The sequence below is a fragment of the Sarcophilus harrisii genome, chromosome 2, assembly GCF_902635505.1.
Source record: "Sarcophilus harrisii chromosome 2, mSarHar1.11, whole genome shotgun sequence".
NCBI classification, from domain to species: domain Eukaryota; kingdom Metazoa; phylum Chordata; class Mammalia; order Dasyuromorphia; family Dasyuridae; genus Sarcophilus; species Sarcophilus harrisii.
The window spans coordinates 47688487-47706589 of record NC_045427.1 but is presented as its reverse complement, the minus strand read 5'-3'; the positions used below and the strand labels follow the sequence as shown (position 1 = coordinate 47706589).

Genomic DNA, 18103 nt, shown 5'->3' with positions numbered 1-18103 from the left:
ACTGGCAGTTAGGGATGGAGTGCAGGCAGCACGTGCTAACAGGGATGTGCAGGCACAGGGCGGGCATCACTCGCAGCCAGTCAGTCAGAGGGCCTCTGTCTCCACTTCTGGGCACTGGAGACATTCGTGGGACTCCCAAAATATGCCAGGAGTTGAGGACGGATGAATGTGCTCTCTTCCATCCTGCATCTGTGGTTCTGGAAGGACAGACCCTGTGCCTTCTAATCTTCACTCTGTCTCCTCTCCCCCTCCCTTTCCTCTTCTTCCTTCCTCTTCCTCTCCGTCCTCCTGCTTCTTCTTTTCTCACTCTCCTTCCTCCAGGCCCTGGTACCTCCAGGCTGAAAGAGAACTAGAGCACCGGTTCAGACTGAGAAATATGGCGTCCCCATCTTCCTCAGAGAGCACACACAGAAAAATTAGGAGTGTTTCTGCCCCATCAGCAAAAGTTGTGTGTGTGTGTGTGTGTGTGTGTGTTTTTATCAAGCTGTGAACACTCTGCTCCTTGGAGTGATAAGCTTTAAACCAACCAGGAGACTGTCAGTCTCAGTTTGAGGGTTTAGAAATATTGGGACGAATAATTAGATTTCATATCGTTACTGCAGCAGCCATCGAAGGATCAGCCAGATTAATTTTTTTTACCCTCCTCCACTCATTAATATTCATTAGAGGCACAGGAAGACGGCGCTGGCTCCGGCCAGGCACAGGCAGGAGCCGCTGCGCCCCGGGGCCCCCGACGAGGCCTTTCCCCAGCGGGGCTTCCTGCGGCCAGTGCTCCCCGGCCCGGGCCGGGAGAGCGTGGGGAGGGGGCCGGCCTGGCCCGGGCTGCTGAGGGCTTCTCCGAGAGGAGGCGGCCCCGCTCCCGGCCCCTGGCAGGTCCCCCTCCCACCCTCCCAGATGGACAGGCTTTCCTGCGCTTGTCTCACGAGGGGGCTCCCTGTGAGTGCTCGGTGAATCCCCCCGAGCCTTTCAGATGTCACCACCGATCAGCGGGGCGGAAACCAGAGGGACCAATAGCCCAGACGGCAAAGCCGAGGCACGGCTGCTGCGAATCAGCCACTGGCTCCCCAACCAGCTCCTCCAGTGTGAAATGGGGCTTGCAGGGCCACGGAGACCGGGACCTCCCGCCGGGCAGAGTGGCCGCCGGGGCGCCGCTCCCGTGGCTCGCTTCCAGAGCCAGGCCCCTCTAGGTTCTCACCCCCAGGCCCCGGGGTGAGCTTCGGATCCCGAGTTAGAAGGGAGGGAACGGGGCCGCCGCGGCCCGATAACCGGACCGAGTTCACTCAGCCGGGGAATGGCCTGGCTGCCCCAGAAGGCATCCCTTCCCCTCCCAGCTGGAGGCGGCCGTCGTGGGCGCTGGAGGCGGCCGTCGTGGGCGCTGGGCGCCCCTGGCGGGTTCCGGGGCCTTGGCCGGGCCTGAGCCACTTCAGGTGCCCTGGCTGAGCCCGAGAACCGCCGTGTACCATCTGGCCGGGCCGTCGCTCTCCCACCTGAATGGGAGCCCACTCGCCGTGCGCTGATACAGAGGCTTCTCAGCCAGGTGGGGCTAGAAGGGCGAAGGAGCTCTCCCTCCCCCGCGCTGCCCTCAGGGCTCCCCGGGCTCTTAGCCCTGGTCAGGAATCAGTGCAGGCTGCCCGAGTGCTAAAAGTGGTGCGAGAACTATGCCAAGGGTCCCACTCCTGAAGCCTCGGTGCACCTTCTGGCCCCCTGGCCTGGGCTCAGTCCTTCCCTCCTCCTCCCTTAGACGGCTTTCCGTGGCATTACAGGAAGCCAGGAGACCCCAGGTCCTCTTCCCTCTGCTCCGCCCCTCACTGGGCCTTCAGTAAAACAAGGAAGGTGCGGGGGCTGCACTACTGTCTATCCGGAGCTTTAAAGAGCTCCAAGAAGCCATGAGCCCCTGGAGGTTAACTGGGGGGTAAGCCTGAGGCAGCATGCCCGGAGACCCGATATTCCTGGGCATTCTGTATTGTTCTCCGTTCTAAGCTCCTTTCCAGCTCTGATACAGTCTTGTGTTCTCCCAGTCTGAATGTGTATGTCTAAGGTTCCTCCCAATCTGAACGTGTATGTCTAAGGTCCCCCGAGTCTGAACGTGTTTATTCTAAAGGTTATTGCCAACTTTGGCGTTCTCTATTCCAAGGGGCTCTCCATGTCTGAAGGGTCCTTTTCAGCTCAAACGTTCCGGGGTCCTTGTGACCCCCCTAAAGCCTCTTCAGCATAAGGACCAGTCACACCCATACCCTCCTCCCCGCAGCCCTCGCCCCTCTCTGTTCCCTGGCCTTGTCCCCGGCACCCGGCTGAGGTTAGGGGTTAGGTGACTGATGTTTCCTCCACTACCGGCACTTGCAGGACAGACGGACCCCACGGGTCATGCCAGAGGAAATAACAAATCCTTTGCCTACGTTTCTCTGGCTCACGATAAGCTGCCCATGGAGGATGAGCAGCCAACAGCTGGGCTGGGGCAGGGGGAGGCGGACCAGGCTGGGGGTGGAGGGGAGTGGGACCAATGATTTTCCCTTTGAAGCTGATGGGGGCGTGGGATCAGGCTTGTAAAAGAGGAACTGAAGGAGAGCTGGGAGCAGGGAGGCTCACCTGGTGGTCTTTGGTCTTCTCCCAAAGATGGGCGACGTGGGCCCAGTCAAGGAGCCTCATCCTCAGACTGCCAGGGGCTGCTGGGAATAAAAAGGAACATCAGGACTCTGAGAAGTCTGTGCCGGGCTGAGACCTCCAGCCTTCCCTCTCCCGGCTCAGTCCCCAGGGCCTTCCCTGGGAATGAACCACAGAGGGGAAGGCGGCAAGGGAGCCAGGGGCTCAGGCCCCGACCCGAGGAGGGATCCATCAGCTGTGTGGCCTCCTGCTCCGGGGGAGCCGCACATTTACAGTAACAGGGCCAGGCTGCCCAGCCCAGAAACCGAGGCTATCTTGGCTTTTACAAGCTGCCTCCGGGCAGCCTCAGGGGGGAGACAGGCTGCAGCCTTCATTAGAACCATTAGCAGCTTGCTGGCCCACAAATCGATAATGACACTTAGAGCAGCAGAATTCTCTGCTCTGGGCCCTGGCTTCTTTACCTGTAAAATGGGATCGATAGTCCCTGCCCTGTCTGCTTAAATAAATCTATGTTCAATGGAATTGAATGGATGTCAAAGCATTTTGAGAAAAAACCTAAAGAACAGCAGAATTAAAAAGGAAAAAAGTTTCAAGTCGTTTTCCATTAGCCATAAGACACCTGACCAGACCCCCCATGTTGTGCATTCTCTCTGCAGGGCCCCCTCCCCACTCCCCACCTCGTCCAAGTCATGGCCAAAGCTCGATCTCACCTTTGTAGCATCTCTTAACTGTAGCTGCTTATTTCCCTGGCATTGCCCCCCTCCAGTGCAGACGGCCATCACCTGGGCTACTGCGCTCAGTGCTGCTGGGGCTGTCTGCCTCAGGTCCCTCCCGGTGCAGTCCGTCCTCCATTCAGTCACACAAGCAGGTCCAAGCATGTACGCATGCAGTCTGTCTGTCTGTCTCTCCCTCTCTCTGTCTGTGTCTCACCTTTTACAGGAAGCCTTTCCCAGCCCTTTTTTAGTCTTTCTTCCCTCTTCTAACGATTTCCTTTTTATCTTGTATATAAAAGTTGTTTGTACATACTTATTTGCTCCATGAGATTAATAGTAAGCTCCTGAAGGGCCGAAGCTGGCTCTTGCCTTTCTTTGTTTTCCCAGAGTTCAGCACAAGGCCTGGCACACGGTTGACACTTTTGCTTATTGATTAATTGCCTGATCTCCGATGAAGTCCACAGCGTGAAGGGGGGAGGGAGAGTCTCCTTGGCCACTGTCCCCTTGGGGGTAGTAAGACCCTAAGGAAGAGGAGCTTAGCTGAGCCATTTTGCCCCTCTCCCTGAAGCAGCAGCCTCTAAGCCCCTGGCCTTAGGGAGGGAGTGGGGTAGGAAGTGGGGAGGAAGGTAGTGTGGACCAGGCTTTGGAATATCCCCAAACCAAAGCAAGCCCATTCTGGACTTCGCGCCTCCATCTTAGCCAAAGGGGGATGGCCGAGAACATATCCATGCTGCCAAAGTTAGATAGTAACTACCATGTCATAAATCACCTACTATGTACTAAGCATGTTACAAAAAAAGATCTTGTTTGATCCTCACAACTACCCTGGGAGGTGGGTGCTGTTATTATTCCTGTTTTACATATGAGGAAACTGAGGCAGTCAGTTGAGTGACTCGCCACCCTGAAAAACATAGCCTCATAAAAGTCTTCTTGCCTCCAATCAGCACTCTGTGCAGCAAAAGGTCTCAAGTCAGAAGACTTTTTGTTCAAATATTAGCTCTGCAGCTCATTTTTGTGATCTGAGGCAGGGTGCCTTCTCTCTCTTGGATTGATTTAGGATTTAGGATTTGTTATAGACTTTTTTCATGTTCTGGATCCCTTTGGTAATCTGGAGACATCTATAGACCCTTCTGAAAAGAATTATTTGGTTGCCCACATTTGTAATCGAAGGAAAAGCTAAATTTTAGTCGGACATTAGTAAAAAGTTTGTTCCCACTCAAGTTCACAGACCACACCACCCACCCTCTGCCCAAGTCTCTTCTCGGAGACCCCAGGTTCAAAACCTCGGGTCTGGGTGACAGAAGTGACCCGGAGGCCTGCCCAGCCGTCCACTTTGGGGCTCACCACAGAGTCGGTCCCAAAAGGCCCTCCCTCCAGCCCTCGCCACCACCCAGCCCCGGCCTTCCAAGCTGCGCTCAGGGCGGGTTAAAGGGCCCAGACGATCCATCCCATTTCTTCCTGTGGCTGCTCTGTCCCTGGCTCCATCCAGGGCGTGCTGGTGCTATCCCTGACCCGTTGCCTCTATCTCCTGTTTCTGCCCCTCACAGAGCCCGCCCCTGACCCTGCTGGTGGGAGAGGAGCACCGCTGGCTGACGAAGCTCCCCCGGGCCTCCAGCGAGCCAGATGCCAACGCGGTGATCTTCAGGAAGGGTGGGTATCATGTGCAGTCCTTGGGCCGGGAGGGGCCTGGCTGCTGAGGGGGGAGGGCTGCCCCTTCTTTGGGTGCCTGCTGCTGACCTTTGTCCCAGGGGCTGGAGCCACCGGGGACCTGGGCCGGGGGCTACCGTCTTGGGCTCGTGAGCTTGGAGACAGGAGGAAGGGGCCCCAGAGGGCTTTTGGTGCCCTTCTTTTACTTTAGAGACAAATAAACTTTTGTCAAGGTCACCCAGTAAGTAGCAGGTCCAAAGGCAGGCCCCCGACTGCAAATTCAGAACTTTTTCCCTCACTGGCGGGTCTCCTGTTTACAACAACAATCATCCTGATGGTAATGGTCCCCCATGGAGAGGCAGTGGGAAACGAGGGAGGTCTGGGACCAGCCTCGGGGGATAAATATATGATACGCGGGTGTGACCTTAGGCCTCCAGACCAGTAGCGACCCGTGGAGGGCAGGCTGGCTCGGAGAACAGTGCATTCCCATGATGTGGGCTGCATTGGGGAAGCAGCTCAGGGGAGCGCGCGCTGGGCCTGCAGTCGGGAAGAACCAAATTCGGATCCGGCCTCAGATACTGACCCACTGTGGGACCCCGGGCAGGTCCCTGAACCCCTCTCTGTAAAAGGTTGCAGCTCCCCAGAGAAGAAAGTGACAAGCCCCTCCACTATTTGTGCCATGGACTCTATGGGAGTCACATGGAGTGGGACACAACTGAACAACCGAATGACACCGTGTTGTTGGGTTGTGTTTTTATTTACATTGTTAAAGATTCCACAATTATGTTTTAATCTAGTTCGAGCTCCATTTGGGAGTTTTGTGGGCAAATCTGACACATCTGCCAAAATCTAGACCAGTCTCTAAGACCAAAAATTTCAGAGAAGCTTCCAGTCTATGTTAGTAGAGAGAGTATCCCTAAATCTGTGAAGTCATGGATTCATGCCCTGTCCCGATGGGTGGGTGGAGGGATGGATGCATGGATGGACAGATACATAGATACTTGGATGGATGGATGGATACATAAATACATGGAGAGACACAGGCAAGCAGGCAGATAGACAGACAGATGGATAAATGGATAATTATTTTCCTATTTCATTGGCATGGCAAATTCCCATAACTAAACTTCCTCCATGGGCACAGATTAGTACCTGTTGTGTAACTTAAAGCTTGAGAGTGTTATCTGGTACCGTGCAGGGGCTAAGTGATTGTCCCAAGGGAACAGCCTGCCCGACACTGAGACCAACTCTCTAGTCATAATACCATGATGCTGCTTCTATCTACAGATGTAAATATATATGTTGCATCTGCCTGTTATATAGCACCTTAGCTCATGTGGATCCCTGTACTGGACCAGAGTCAGACGGTGGAGAATCTGGGATGTTATGATTACTCACGTGGTGCTGGGGAACCTTCCCTGGGCCTCCTTCCCTTACCTGCAAAATAAGGCCGTTGGATCAAGGGATCCCTTCAGCCCTTCGCATCTTACAGAGGAGGAGACCGAGTCTCTGGGAGGAGAGGGGTTTTCCCCTGGGACACGGCCACTGGCCGCCAGTGCACTCCATCCAAGGTCTGTCTCCTGCCTCCCAGGCCAGAGCTGTCAGCCACGCCAAGACGCTTTCCTTTATCACGGCCATCATTGGCCCCATCCAAACCCATTTATTAGCAGCCTCTCCAGCCGCAGCGCTCTGCCAGGCACTGTCCAGAGTGAGTTAAACAGATACGGTCCTTGCCCTCTGGGGGTTTACGATCTTAGACAGACACTGTCGCAGACAGATATAAATGACTTCAGACAACTGAACAAACATTGAGCAAAGAGACAAATTAAATACTTAAAAAAAAAAAATTTAATGACGTATCCAGGGGACTATGCAAGCGGAAGAGCAAGCACATGGTCTGAGTAGGATGTGGATGAAGGGAGAGTCGTGTTTAGAAAGGGTGGGGTAAAGGGGAAATTGGCTCCCTTTACCAATTACCAGGGAAGGCTTCCTAGAAGTGCAATTTCAAGAATAGTTTAAAACTCATGAGGTTGTGGGGTGTGTGTGTGTTTGTGTGTGTGTGTGTGTGTGTGTGTGAGAGAGAGAGAGAGAGAGAGAGAGAGAGAGAGAGAGAGAGAGAGAGAGAGAAAGAGAGAGAGAGAAAGAGAATGTCATCATTGGGGTAGCAGCTCATTAAAATTCAGGAACCAAGGAGAAGGATGGGATGCCATATCTAGAGTGGTCTGGCTGGGGTCTATTTAACTACACAATCCCTTCCTTCCCTTAAAGCCAGGGAAATTGAGGGTAAGCTCACTGCATCCCATGGTTGTTGAACAGGAGTACGGGATGCCTCCCGCTGCTCCCCAAATCTCTGCCTTTCAGTAACTTAAGAGTCTCTCTTTCTCTTCCCCCTCAATATGCAGGGTGCCCTGGCTGTGGATCCTAACAACTTAATCCATCTGCCTGCAGCTGCACCTTCTTAGATGTGCTATTCCCACAATTAAAATGTGAGCTTCCTATGAGAGCAGGGACCATCCCATCCTTCTCTGGACTTAGCATAGTGCTTGCCCCAAAGTAAACACTTTAAAAAAATGCTTTTTTTCATTCATTCCTTCATTCATCCACCTCTTTTCTCTCTTCCCCTTTTACTCTTTCCCTCCCTTCTTCCCTCCTATTTCTATTTGCCTTCCTCCATCATTAATCCTGTCTACCTGGCTCTCTCTTCCCTTTTCTCCATCCATCTCCTTCCCACCATCTTGCTTGTCTGGCTAGTTTCATTTGCTTTGCATTATGCATAAAATCATACATTCACACATGCAGGGACTGTTGGTTGAAAGGGAGGAATTCTGAAGTCAGAAAGGCATAGGAAGTGGGGGAGAGGCAGTCCCCCAAAAAAGCCATAGGACTGAGGGAGGGCAGTGATAGCATCAGGCTTAAGGAACATGTCTCTGAGGTAGGCGAAAAAGTAAGAGGGGGAATGAGAAAAATTGGGGAGAGAGCTTTCCCTCTCCCTAAGCTCTGCCCCCCTACCACCACCACTGAGTGACCCATGATCCTCCAAACAGGATGGAGAGGAGCTGAAGAGGGAGGGACAGGGACTCTCATCATCTGTGCCTCACCCTTCATTTCCTGCAAACAAGCAGCCAAGCCACTCTGCAGTAGGACATGATTTGGTTACTGTAGGAAGTTCTCTCTCTGTGGGTTCATGGGATTTCCCCTAGAAGCTCCCAACATTTCTGTGGTGCTTTCCTTTCTTTGGAGTGCTTCCCAATGAAAATAAACACCTCCAGTTCAACTTAATCCTCTAGGTCTCCTCCCCTCCACCCAGCTGCAGAAACTAGGATCAAGACAGAAGTAATTTGCCCCAAATCAAATAATGATAAAATCAAAAAGTCCATAGATTATTATTCTTTTGGTGTGTGAGGAAAGAGGTAATCGGGAATAAGGGACTTGCCCTGGATCACACAGCTAGTAAGTATCTGAACTCGGGCCTGACACTCTATCCATTTTACCATCTAGTTTCTCCAGGACCATAAATTTAGGCCTTTTAAAGGACCTTCACAATTCAATTCCTTTCATTTTATGGTCGAAGAAACTTAGACCCATGGGCTTAAGCGATTTGTCCAGGGCAGGAGCAGAAACGAGCTGGCAGGGACCCCAGAGCTCATCTTGCCCAGTGGGTCAAATGCATATAGAAAGGTCCCTGTGGTCTGCGTGCTGACTTAGAAAGCTACACGTGACCATGATCTATGTTGCATTGTAGTTTTATTTCTTTTATTAAACATTTCCCAGTTACAGTTTAATCTGGTTCAGGCAGTTTTGTGACCCACCCACTGCCCCTAGTCTGTGAAGTATGGAGACTGTGACAGCCCAACGTCGAGCCTTTCAGGCTGGGTGGGTGAGAATGCTATTGATGAACTGACGAGGTGATCAGGAGCAGCAAGAGTGTTGGAAAACAGAAGGCACTTATTCCAGGGATCTGGAACTCATGGAAGCGCTTCAAGAAAGCAGGCTCTCTGTGCACTGAGAAACATTGAAACTCTAGGTGTGTGATGTGCCAAGGAGCTGGAGGAGGTAGGAAAGAGCCAGGAGGGGAGCAGACACTTGATTCTAGATTCTGACTTTCAGTGGTGGAAGCTGGGCCAGGTCAGAAACCTCTCTCGTCTTGTAACCTGAGAAATCTGACCACTCATGAGGTGTTCTGCATACATGTCAGCAGGAGGCGACAGAGGTCCCCAAAGAGAAAAACGGAATTGGGGGGAGCTTGGAACATCCAGCCCTTTTCATTTTTTTTTTAAAAGCCTCCATTCTGTTCCGATGGAGATTTCTTTTCATTAACCTGGTTGTTTGTTGTTGTTTTTCTAAACTCCCTCCCAGCTCTGACGTTCTGTGTTCTAAACTCCCAGCTCCGACTTTTTTTGTTCTAAAACTCCCTCCCCCTCGGAACTCCCTCCCTCCTTCTGGATTCCATGTTCCTACACTCCCAGCTCTGACATCCTGTGTTCTAAGCTCCCTTTTCAACTCCAGGATTCGAGCTCAGGATTCTAGGATACTAAAAGATAAGGGCTCATCTTGAGACCCTAAAACCCTGAGCCCTTTGGGAAGGCCGGAGCTGTGAATAGGTCTCTGGCCTTCCCTCCCTCCTGAAGCGTTCTGGTTTTCCCTCCTGCTGCCTCCAGCTCGACTTTTGCTAAACTCCTCCCCTCGGAACTCCCTCCTTTGGATTCCATGTTCTTTAACCCCAGCTCTGACATCCTGTGTTCTAAGCTCCTTTTCAACTCCAGGATTCGAGCTAGTTTGGATCTAAAAGATAAGGGCTCATCTTGAGACCCTAAAACCCTGAGCCCTTTGGGAAGGCCGGGAGCGCCCGGGTGAACAGGTCTCCTCGGCCTTCTCCCCTCCTCCTGAAGCGTTCTGGTTTTCCCGCTGGCTGTTTGGAATTTGGCCCCCCCCCCCGGGCAACCCCCACCCCTTCCCGCCCAGAGCCCCCCAACCAGGAACCCGGAGGGTGGGGGAAAGGGGCCGGGTTGGGGCCTTTTTCCGGGCCGGTTTTGGGCCCCATTTGGGGGTGGCAGAGTGCAAAGGATTTTAAAACAGGAATAATTGGGAAAATTCCCAAACGGCCAAAGGGCCCCTTTCCTGGGGCCTGGCCTGGGTTTGGTGGCCCCAGGGGGCTGGGGATGGGGAGCGTGGGCCCGGAAGTTCAAATTTTAAAAAAGGACCGGCCAAGGTAAAACCCGACAATAAAACCGGGACCACCAATTGGGGTGGGGATCTAGGTTTGAAACGGGTTCAGGGGCCCGGTTGGGGGGTGGGGCCCCCCTTTTTTAGGGCCCAAAATGGTTTTGGGGCCCCTTTTAAACCGGGTGAGGGGTTAATCCCAAAGGGGTTTTGGCCCCGCCCCCTTCCCTTTGCCCTTTCCCCCCAAACCCCTCTTTGGGAACCAAATCCCCCATTGAAAACCGGGGCAGTTCCCTTTTCACCGGGATAAATTAAAAGGTTGGGGTCAGGGTTGGCTTGGCCCCACCCGAGCCCCAAAAGGCCGACGGGCTCCCCCGCCCCCCCCCCCCCTGGAAAACCCCGGGGTGGGCCTTTGGGGGAGGAGGTGGGATACAGGCTGGCCCGCCCAACGGGGGGCCCCCAGGGAGGCCCCTCGGGGGGCCCTCTCCCCCCCACCCCCTCCCCGTTTCCTGGCCCCCCCCCGCCGGGGGAAAGGGGCTGGCAGGAGAAAGGGGCCCCCGGGGAAGTCCCAAAGAGCTTTGGGGGATAAACAAAGGGCCCGGGCCCCAGCGGCAAGGCAAGGGAAGGGGTTTGGGGATGGAGGGGGCAAGCCGGGGTTTGGGGTGGCCCCCCTCTTGCCTTCCCCGTGAAAGGGCCCCCGGGTTTAAAAGGTTTTGGGACCCTCAAAGGGAAAAAGCAAGTTTCGGGGGGAAAACCGGGGGAATTTTTTGTGGTTTCTTTGTGATGTGTTTTTAAAGGGGGGGGGGGTGGGGTAGGGGGAGGAAACCCGGGAATTCCCCTTTTTTTTACCCGAATTTTAACCTAAAGAAAACCAACCCCCCATAGCCCCCATTTTCCCATCCTTTAAAAAGAGGAGGAAAAGGGGAATCAGTTTGGGCCCTTCCCCACCCCTTTCTCCAAAAACCCCCCTTTTAAAACATTTTCAAAATAATAAGGTGAAAACCTCCCCCTTTTCCCCTTCTCCTTCCCCCATTTTTTTGGGCAAATCCAATATTTAAAACCCTACAAAAACTTCCACAAAAAAATCAACAAAAAAAAAATTAAAAACAAATTTAAAAACACAAAAAATGAGAATGATTTGTTCCAACCCTTCCCATAGCCTTTTCCCAAAAAGGCCCCTTAAACAATTAGGGATTTTAACACACCCCTAGGTAAAAAAGGTAAAAAAAATTAAATTTAAAAAAAAAGGGGAAGGGGGAAAAAAAGGAAAAAAAAAAAAGGAAAAGGAGGGAAGGAAGGAAAAAAGGGGAAAAAAAAAAGAGAAAAGGGAGGGAAGGGAAAGGGAAGGGGGGGGAAAAAAGGAAGGAATAGAAAAGGAAAAAAAAAGGGAAGGAAAAGGGAAAAAAAAAAAAAAAGGGGGGGGAAGGAAGAAGGGGAGGAAAGGGAAAAAAAGGGGAAAAAAGAAAGAAAACAGGAGGGACAGGGAAAAGAAAGGAAAAAAGGAAAAAAATTGGGCAAGCCTAAAGGCCTAAAGAAGGCCCCCCACTTAAAAATTCCAAACCAGCCCGGAGGTTCCAATTTTGGGGAACCCAAAGGATAAAAAGGAATGAAAAAAAAAAGCCGGGAAAAAGGGGGGTTTAAGGGGCCTCTTTAGGGAAGGGGGGCTTGGAAATTTCCCCTCCCCCCCCCTTTTCAAGAAAAGCCAAAGGGGAACACCCCTTAAAAATATAACCCCTTTTATCCCAAAGGGCCAGGCGGGAGGGTTTTTTTTTTCCCATGGGTTTTTGAGGGTTGGGAAAGGAGGGAGGAAAGAACTTTTCCTTTTAGGGGTCCCCTCCCAGCCCACCTTCCCCCCTGGCCTCCCATCCCCAACCTTTTTGAATGAGAATTAACTAATCCATGAATTCCTTTCTGTGGCCAAACCCTTGGGCCCTTTTTCAATTTCCCGGTTTTTCCCCCCCCTCTTCTTTTTCCAACCAGGGGACCCCAAAACCTTCCCCCCCTTTTCCCACCCCAAAATTCCTTTGGTTTCCCAAAAAAACCCCCCCAAACCCCAACTTACAAAACCCAAAATTTCTACCCAGTAGTTGCCCCATCCCAACATAAAATTTTACTCACCGGCCAAAAAAATTTGCCACCCGGGCCAAGGGGGAAAGAAAAAAGAAGAAAAAAAGAAAAAAGGGGAAAGAAGGAAAAGAAAGGAAAAAAGGGGGGACAAAATTTGGGAAAAAACCCAAAAAACCCCAAGGGAAAAAAAAAAAAATTCCCCAACCCCCCCCCCAAACTCCCCCAACCCACCAAATTCCCACCCCTTTCCCCCCTTTCTACCCCTCCCTGGACCCAAAACCCCTTTTCTCTCTTTTTCCCCCCTTCCCCCCCTCCCCCAAAAACCACCCCTTTCCCCCCCCAAAAAATTTTCCCCCCTTTACCCCTGCCCAGGGCCCCGTTTCCCACCACCCCCCACCCTTCCCACCAACAAACCAACCCCAACCCCCCAGCCCCCCCAATTCCCCCCATTTCCCCCCACCCCCCCACCCCCCCCATATCCCACCCCCCAGCCCACCCCCCCCAACACCCACCAACCCCTGGCCCCCCTCCCCACCCCAAACCCTCACCTTGGAGGCTAAAGGGTTTTGAACCCCCGCTTCCCCCGGTCCCCAAGTCCGCACCTCTTTTCCCCCCAAAAGGGGAAAGGGGAAACTTTAAATTTCAAACTGGGGCTGAAAAACCCAAAAAAACACAATTTTAAAAGGGGCCCCAAAGGGGCCTTAAAAAAACCAAAATTTAAAAGGGAAACAACAAAAAACCCAAATTTTTTAAACCAAACCTTCCCCCCCCCCCCCATCCCATCCCACGGAACTCCACACCCCCACCCAAAACCCCCAACCCCCCACCCCCTTGCCCTTTTTACCCCAACCCCGCCCTTTTTAAAAAAAACCCCGGAAACCCCAATTTCCAAAAAACCCCCTAGGGCTCCCCCCCCCAACACCCATTCCCCCCCCAAAGTAAACCCAAATTTCATGGGGGGAAAAAAGGACCTGCACCTTTTTTTTTTCTTTCCCCCCCCTTTTGGACTCCCCCCTTAACAGGGGAATTTAACGGCCTCCCCCACCGGGCCCCCCAACCCAAAAACCCCCCCTTTGGCTGATTCCGAACCCCTACCCCCCACAAACCCCATCTAAAACCCCGCAACCCCGGGGGGCCAACCCCCATTTTCCAATAAACATACGGCCAAAACCCCCCCAGGGAAAACCCCCAACGTTCATTTCTTCCCTCCCCCCCTCCGCCCCGGGCCCAGGGGGGAAGGGGGCCCCATTCCCCGGGCCACAAACCGGGGGCCATTTCCCAAAAAACCTCACCCATTTTCGCCCCCCCCAAGGCATTTCCCAAAACTTCCCCAATAGCAGCAACCCACCACCTTCCCCCCCAGGGATTTTGGTAGGAAAAGGGCGCCCCCAAACCTTTGCCCTTCCCCCAAAAGCTGCCCCCCCCCAGCCCCAACCCCACAGGGGGGGCCGCCCACCCGGGCGGGGGCCCCCCGCCCGGGCCCCCCCCCACCCTTCCCTCCCCAGAAAACCCCCTTGGATTGCCCCCTTCCCCCAAACCAACCCCGCCCTAAAACCCACCCCACCCCACCCGGGAACAAAACCCCGGGAAGGGACAACCAAATAGGGATAGGGGGGAAAATTAAAGGAAAAGCAAAACCCCAGCTTAACCGGGGCCCAAGAACACCCATTTCCACCGCCCTCACCCCTTTTTAAACCCCAACCCCCCAAAAACTCCTCAAGCCATCTTACCAACAAACCCGCCGCCAAAAAAACCCCAGCCCGGGAACCCCTCCCAACCAAAAAAAAGGGCCCCCCAGGCCGCCCCGCCAGCCTTGGGTAAACAAGGCCAAACCCTCACCCCAAAAAAAAAAAGGAGGGGGAAAGGAAAAGGGGGAAAAAGGGGAAAAGGGGGGGAAAAGGAAAAAAAAAAAAAAGAAAAGAGGGAGAGGGAGGAAGGAAGAGGGAGGGAAAAGAAAAAAAAAAAGGAGGGAAAGAAGAAAAGGGAAAGAGAAGGGGGAAAAAGAAGGGAAAAACCCCCTTTTCCCGGGGAAAAAAATTTGACCCACCCCCATTTTTAAGGGGCCCAAAAAAAAAGGGGGGCCCCCGCCGGGGCCCCTACGCCAACCGGCCGCCCCTTTTCCCCGCCCCCCCGGCCCTTTCCCAGTCCCTCCGGTGGGGCCCCAAAGCCCCCTGCGCCGTTTGTTCTGTTTCCCACCAGGTTTGGGTTTTGGGCCCCCGCCCGGCCCAAGCCCTCCCGCCCGGCCCCAGCACATGGCCCTGCACGGCCCCCTGCCCGCCCCAGACTCCGGCCAGGCCCCGGGCCCTGGGCCCCTCCAGACGGCCAAGAGGCCCCCTGAGGGGAAGGGGGCGAGGCTACCCCCGGAGAGCTCTCCTCCCCCTTCCGGGCCCCGGGGGCGCCGCCCTGAAGATCAAAGAGGAAAGGGGGCCGGGGGGCCAGGCCGATCCGAGGGGGCCAAGGGCCGGGCCGAGGCAGGTGGCAGCCCCAGGTCGGAGCCCGAGTCCTCCTCGCGGGCATCCTCCCCCAACCTGGCCAAAGGTCAACCGGCTGGGCCCCAGCCCCCCACAAGGGCCGGGCCCCCCGGGAAACCATTTCCGCCCCAACTGTTTCCCGCCCTGCCCCCAGGCCCAGCCGGCCAATGGTGGGACAGCCGGGCCAAGGCCCGGGCGGGCCCCGCCCTTGGGGGCCCGGGGGCCAGGGAGGCCCCCCCAACACTTGTCCCAAACTCACCCCGCCCCCTGGGAGGGGCCCCGGGGCCCCCGCCCCCGGGCCCCGGCGCGGGGGAGGGCCCCCCAGCCCCACCCCGCCCCCGGGCGGGGCGAGGGGCCCCCCGGGGGGCCGGAGGAGGCGGGCGGGCAGGAGGGCCTCCCCGAGGCACGGGCGGGCCGGGGGCCAGGCGGGAGCCCTGGGCACCACGGGACCCCTGAAGCTTTGGGCAGGCCTGAACTTCGCCCCGGGCCACGGACCTCACGGAACAAGGCACATGTGCCTCCCGCCAACCCCCGCTGCGGCGGGGCCCCACAAAGGTGGCTTTCCTGCCCCAGCCGGGCGACCAAAGCGGCGCAACTGACGAGATCCACCCGCCCGCCGCCGGGCCCGCCCGGCCGTTCCACCACCCGCCCACCGCCACCCCTGGGCCCCTGCCCCCCCAGCTGGGGACGCCTGGGCCCCCGCCCGGGCCCCCGCCCCCTCTGCCTGGCAAGGCCCCCGCCTCCCGCCTCCCCGCCCCAGCCCGGACACCGACGGCCCCATTGACCTGAGCAAGAAGCCGCGGCTGCAGCGGGCCGAGGGGGGTCCCACAGCCCACCCCGCCCCGCCCCTCTGCTCCCCTGACTGCACAGAGGCCGGCCCCACCAGCTCACAGCCGGGCCCCTCCCGGGCACGCCCCCGCCCCCTGCAGCAAGCCCTGGAGCAGCTGCACAAGATTCAGGGCCTGGCCAAGCCGCGCCTGGGTGCCGAGGGTCCCCCGGGGGGGGGAAGGGCGGAGGGAGGCGTGGGGAAGGTGGGAAAAGGCGCGCTCCAAGACCGGCCTGCCAGCCCCACCGGGGGCGCCTGCTCCCGGCCCCGGCCCCACACCTCCCGGGGGAAGCCCCCGCCCGTGGTGTGCCCTGCCCCTCCAAAGGGCCCATCAAAGGCACGTTCACTTCCCCGCCCGCCCAGGCCTGGGTTTGGGCCGGTGGCAGGACACATTCTGGCTGAGGCCCCTGCCCCCCACACCCGGACGCCGGCCGTGGCCGGCTGTGGGGCCGAGAACAGCCTCCCGGCGCCCCTCTCGCTGCCCCCCGTGACAGCCTCCTCCGCCTCCTCTGCCTCCTCCTCCTCCTCCTCCTCTTCCTCCTCTTCCTCCTCAGCTTCCTCTTCCTCCTCTTCCCCACAGCCAGGCCCCAGGCTTCCTCGGGACAGCTTCAACGGCCATGAGCTCAAGGAGCCCCCGGCCCCAGCTAACGGCAGCCCCCTGCCCACCGGCTCTCCCCGGCCCGGCCTGCCCCTGTCCCCAGCCACGGCCCCGGCCCTCACCCTCTCGCCAGTGCCTGAAGCTCTGCTCCAGCCTCCCACCCCACCCATGTACACAGACAAGGGGGTCCAGACCCCCAGCAAAGTTGCCCCTGCCACCGTCCCCAACGGCAACCAAAGATACGTCCCCAACATCAATTCAGCACCTTCCAGATGACACAAAAGTATTATTTTTCCTCCCCCCAAATGAAATAATCCCAGCCCCTGCCTCCCTCCCCCCCCCCCCCCACGCCTGTCCCACCCACACAGACCAAAACACGCCCCTCAGCCCGGGCCGCTGCCAACCCCCAGGACAGCTCCGCACGTGGCCAGCAGGAGAGGACGCGGCGGCGGCGGGGGCCCGTCCCCCAGAGCACTACGGTGGAGCAGGAGAGCCCCTTCTGCCCCGGGAACCTTCCCGACAAAGCACAAGGCATTGGTCACTCACTCGGGCACCTCCCGGAGCTCAGAGCCGCCTGGATGGACTCCCTTTGCCCCTGAGCCCGAGGGCCCAGTGACCGAGGCGGCGGGTGGGATAGCCAGAGAACTGGCTGGCTACAAAAGAAAGGCAGGGTTGGATGGGGGGGCAGAATGGGACCCCAAACCCTCGGCACTTAATAAAGAATTACAGTTTGATGATGAACGCTTGGTTAAGAGCCTAGTTGTCTGGGAGATGGGGGTATTGTGAGAGGTGGTGGGAAATGGTGGATGAGAATTAGCAATGGGTGACCCCCCCCATCACTTGCAGGGCCTCAAGCCCCCAAGATGGGAGATACCCCTAGTTTTGTCTCTAAGAAGAAAATAGACCCCCTCTCCCCCATTCCAAGGCCCAAACTTAGAACTGGAAGTCTATAGACAAGGAAGTCAGTCATGTTGCATCATGTTGCAGTTCAGTTATCCGAATGTTTAAAAAGCAAATTCACAGATCCTAAGTTAAGAACACCTATTCTAGATGACTCACCTGCCCACTTCTTTTTCAGATAAGAAACTGGGACTCTAAGCAGGTATAACTTGCCCAAAGCGGATGAGGGATAGTCTTGACTGAGTCCATCAGGGGTAAAGGGAGCAGCTGCTGTTCCCACTAGATGAACTGGAGGTCCAAGGGAAAGCCACCCCACTTTGCTCTGTCTCTCAGCCAGACCTCCCCTCAGAGCTGAATGCCAGCCCCTTCCCTCATGCTCCTGTCCCTTGGAAGTGCCTGGAGCTCAGCATCTCCCTGACGTCTCAGGAAGGACAGCCCTGCTTCCTTCCTCTGTATTTAGGAGAGGATGGAGGCTCCAAAGCCCTGGTGGGACTTAGATGTTCCAGGAGAGGCAGAAGTTTTCCCAGAAGCCAATTGCCATCTGGTAGAGGAAGGTCCTGAGGGAGTCATTTAGAACCACAAGCTGGGCCAGGTCCTGGCCCAGCATCTTCAGATCCTTTACATAATGACCCTGAAAACAAATAAAGGTGTGTGTTGTCCAACACCTCAAAGTAAAAACCAATAAATGCATAATTGGAAAAGACCATTTATTTGGAAGGCAGTTCTTTTTTTTTTCGAGGTAAGAGACCCCACATCCCCAGGAAAAATACCAAACCAAGAGGTTTCCCGGAAGGGACTGGTTCAAAATGAGGAAAACTATCAAAAGGATTAAATAACCAAATTAACAAAAAATTGATCTCCTTAAAAGTGCAGAAAAACGATAAACCAACATCCATGCCTAATAAAAAAAAAGAGGATAGGAAAAAGAACTTTTCCTTAAAATAGTCAGGGCATCTTATTTAAAAACCATCAGTAAGATCATGTTGGGTATAAACTGAACCATTCCAGTAAAATCAGGGAGGGAAACAAGGTTCCCATATCACCATTATATTCAATATTGATGAAAGCTATAAGAGTTGAAAAATTGGCAATAAATTGGGAAAAGATTAAAGGAATTGAG

At 55.3% G+C, this 18103-nt stretch overlaps 1 protein-coding gene across 1 annotated transcript in view; it reads left to right on the top strand.

Moving 5' to 3' along the window:
• The window catches only part of ZFPM1 (zinc finger protein, FOG family member 1), a 180023-nt gene extending 163664 nt beyond the window's left edge, over positions 1–16359 (top strand). The window contains exons 5-7 of the mRNA XM_031949230.1: positions 4862–5003; positions 14388–14726; positions 15341–16359. Coding sequence (XP_031805090.1) covers positions 4862–5003; positions 14388–14726; positions 15341–16359 — 1500 coding nt within the window. The remainder of the gene's footprint in view (positions 1–4861; positions 5004–14387; positions 14727–15340) is intronic.
• The last annotated feature ends 1744 nt before the right edge of the window (positions 16360–18103 follow it).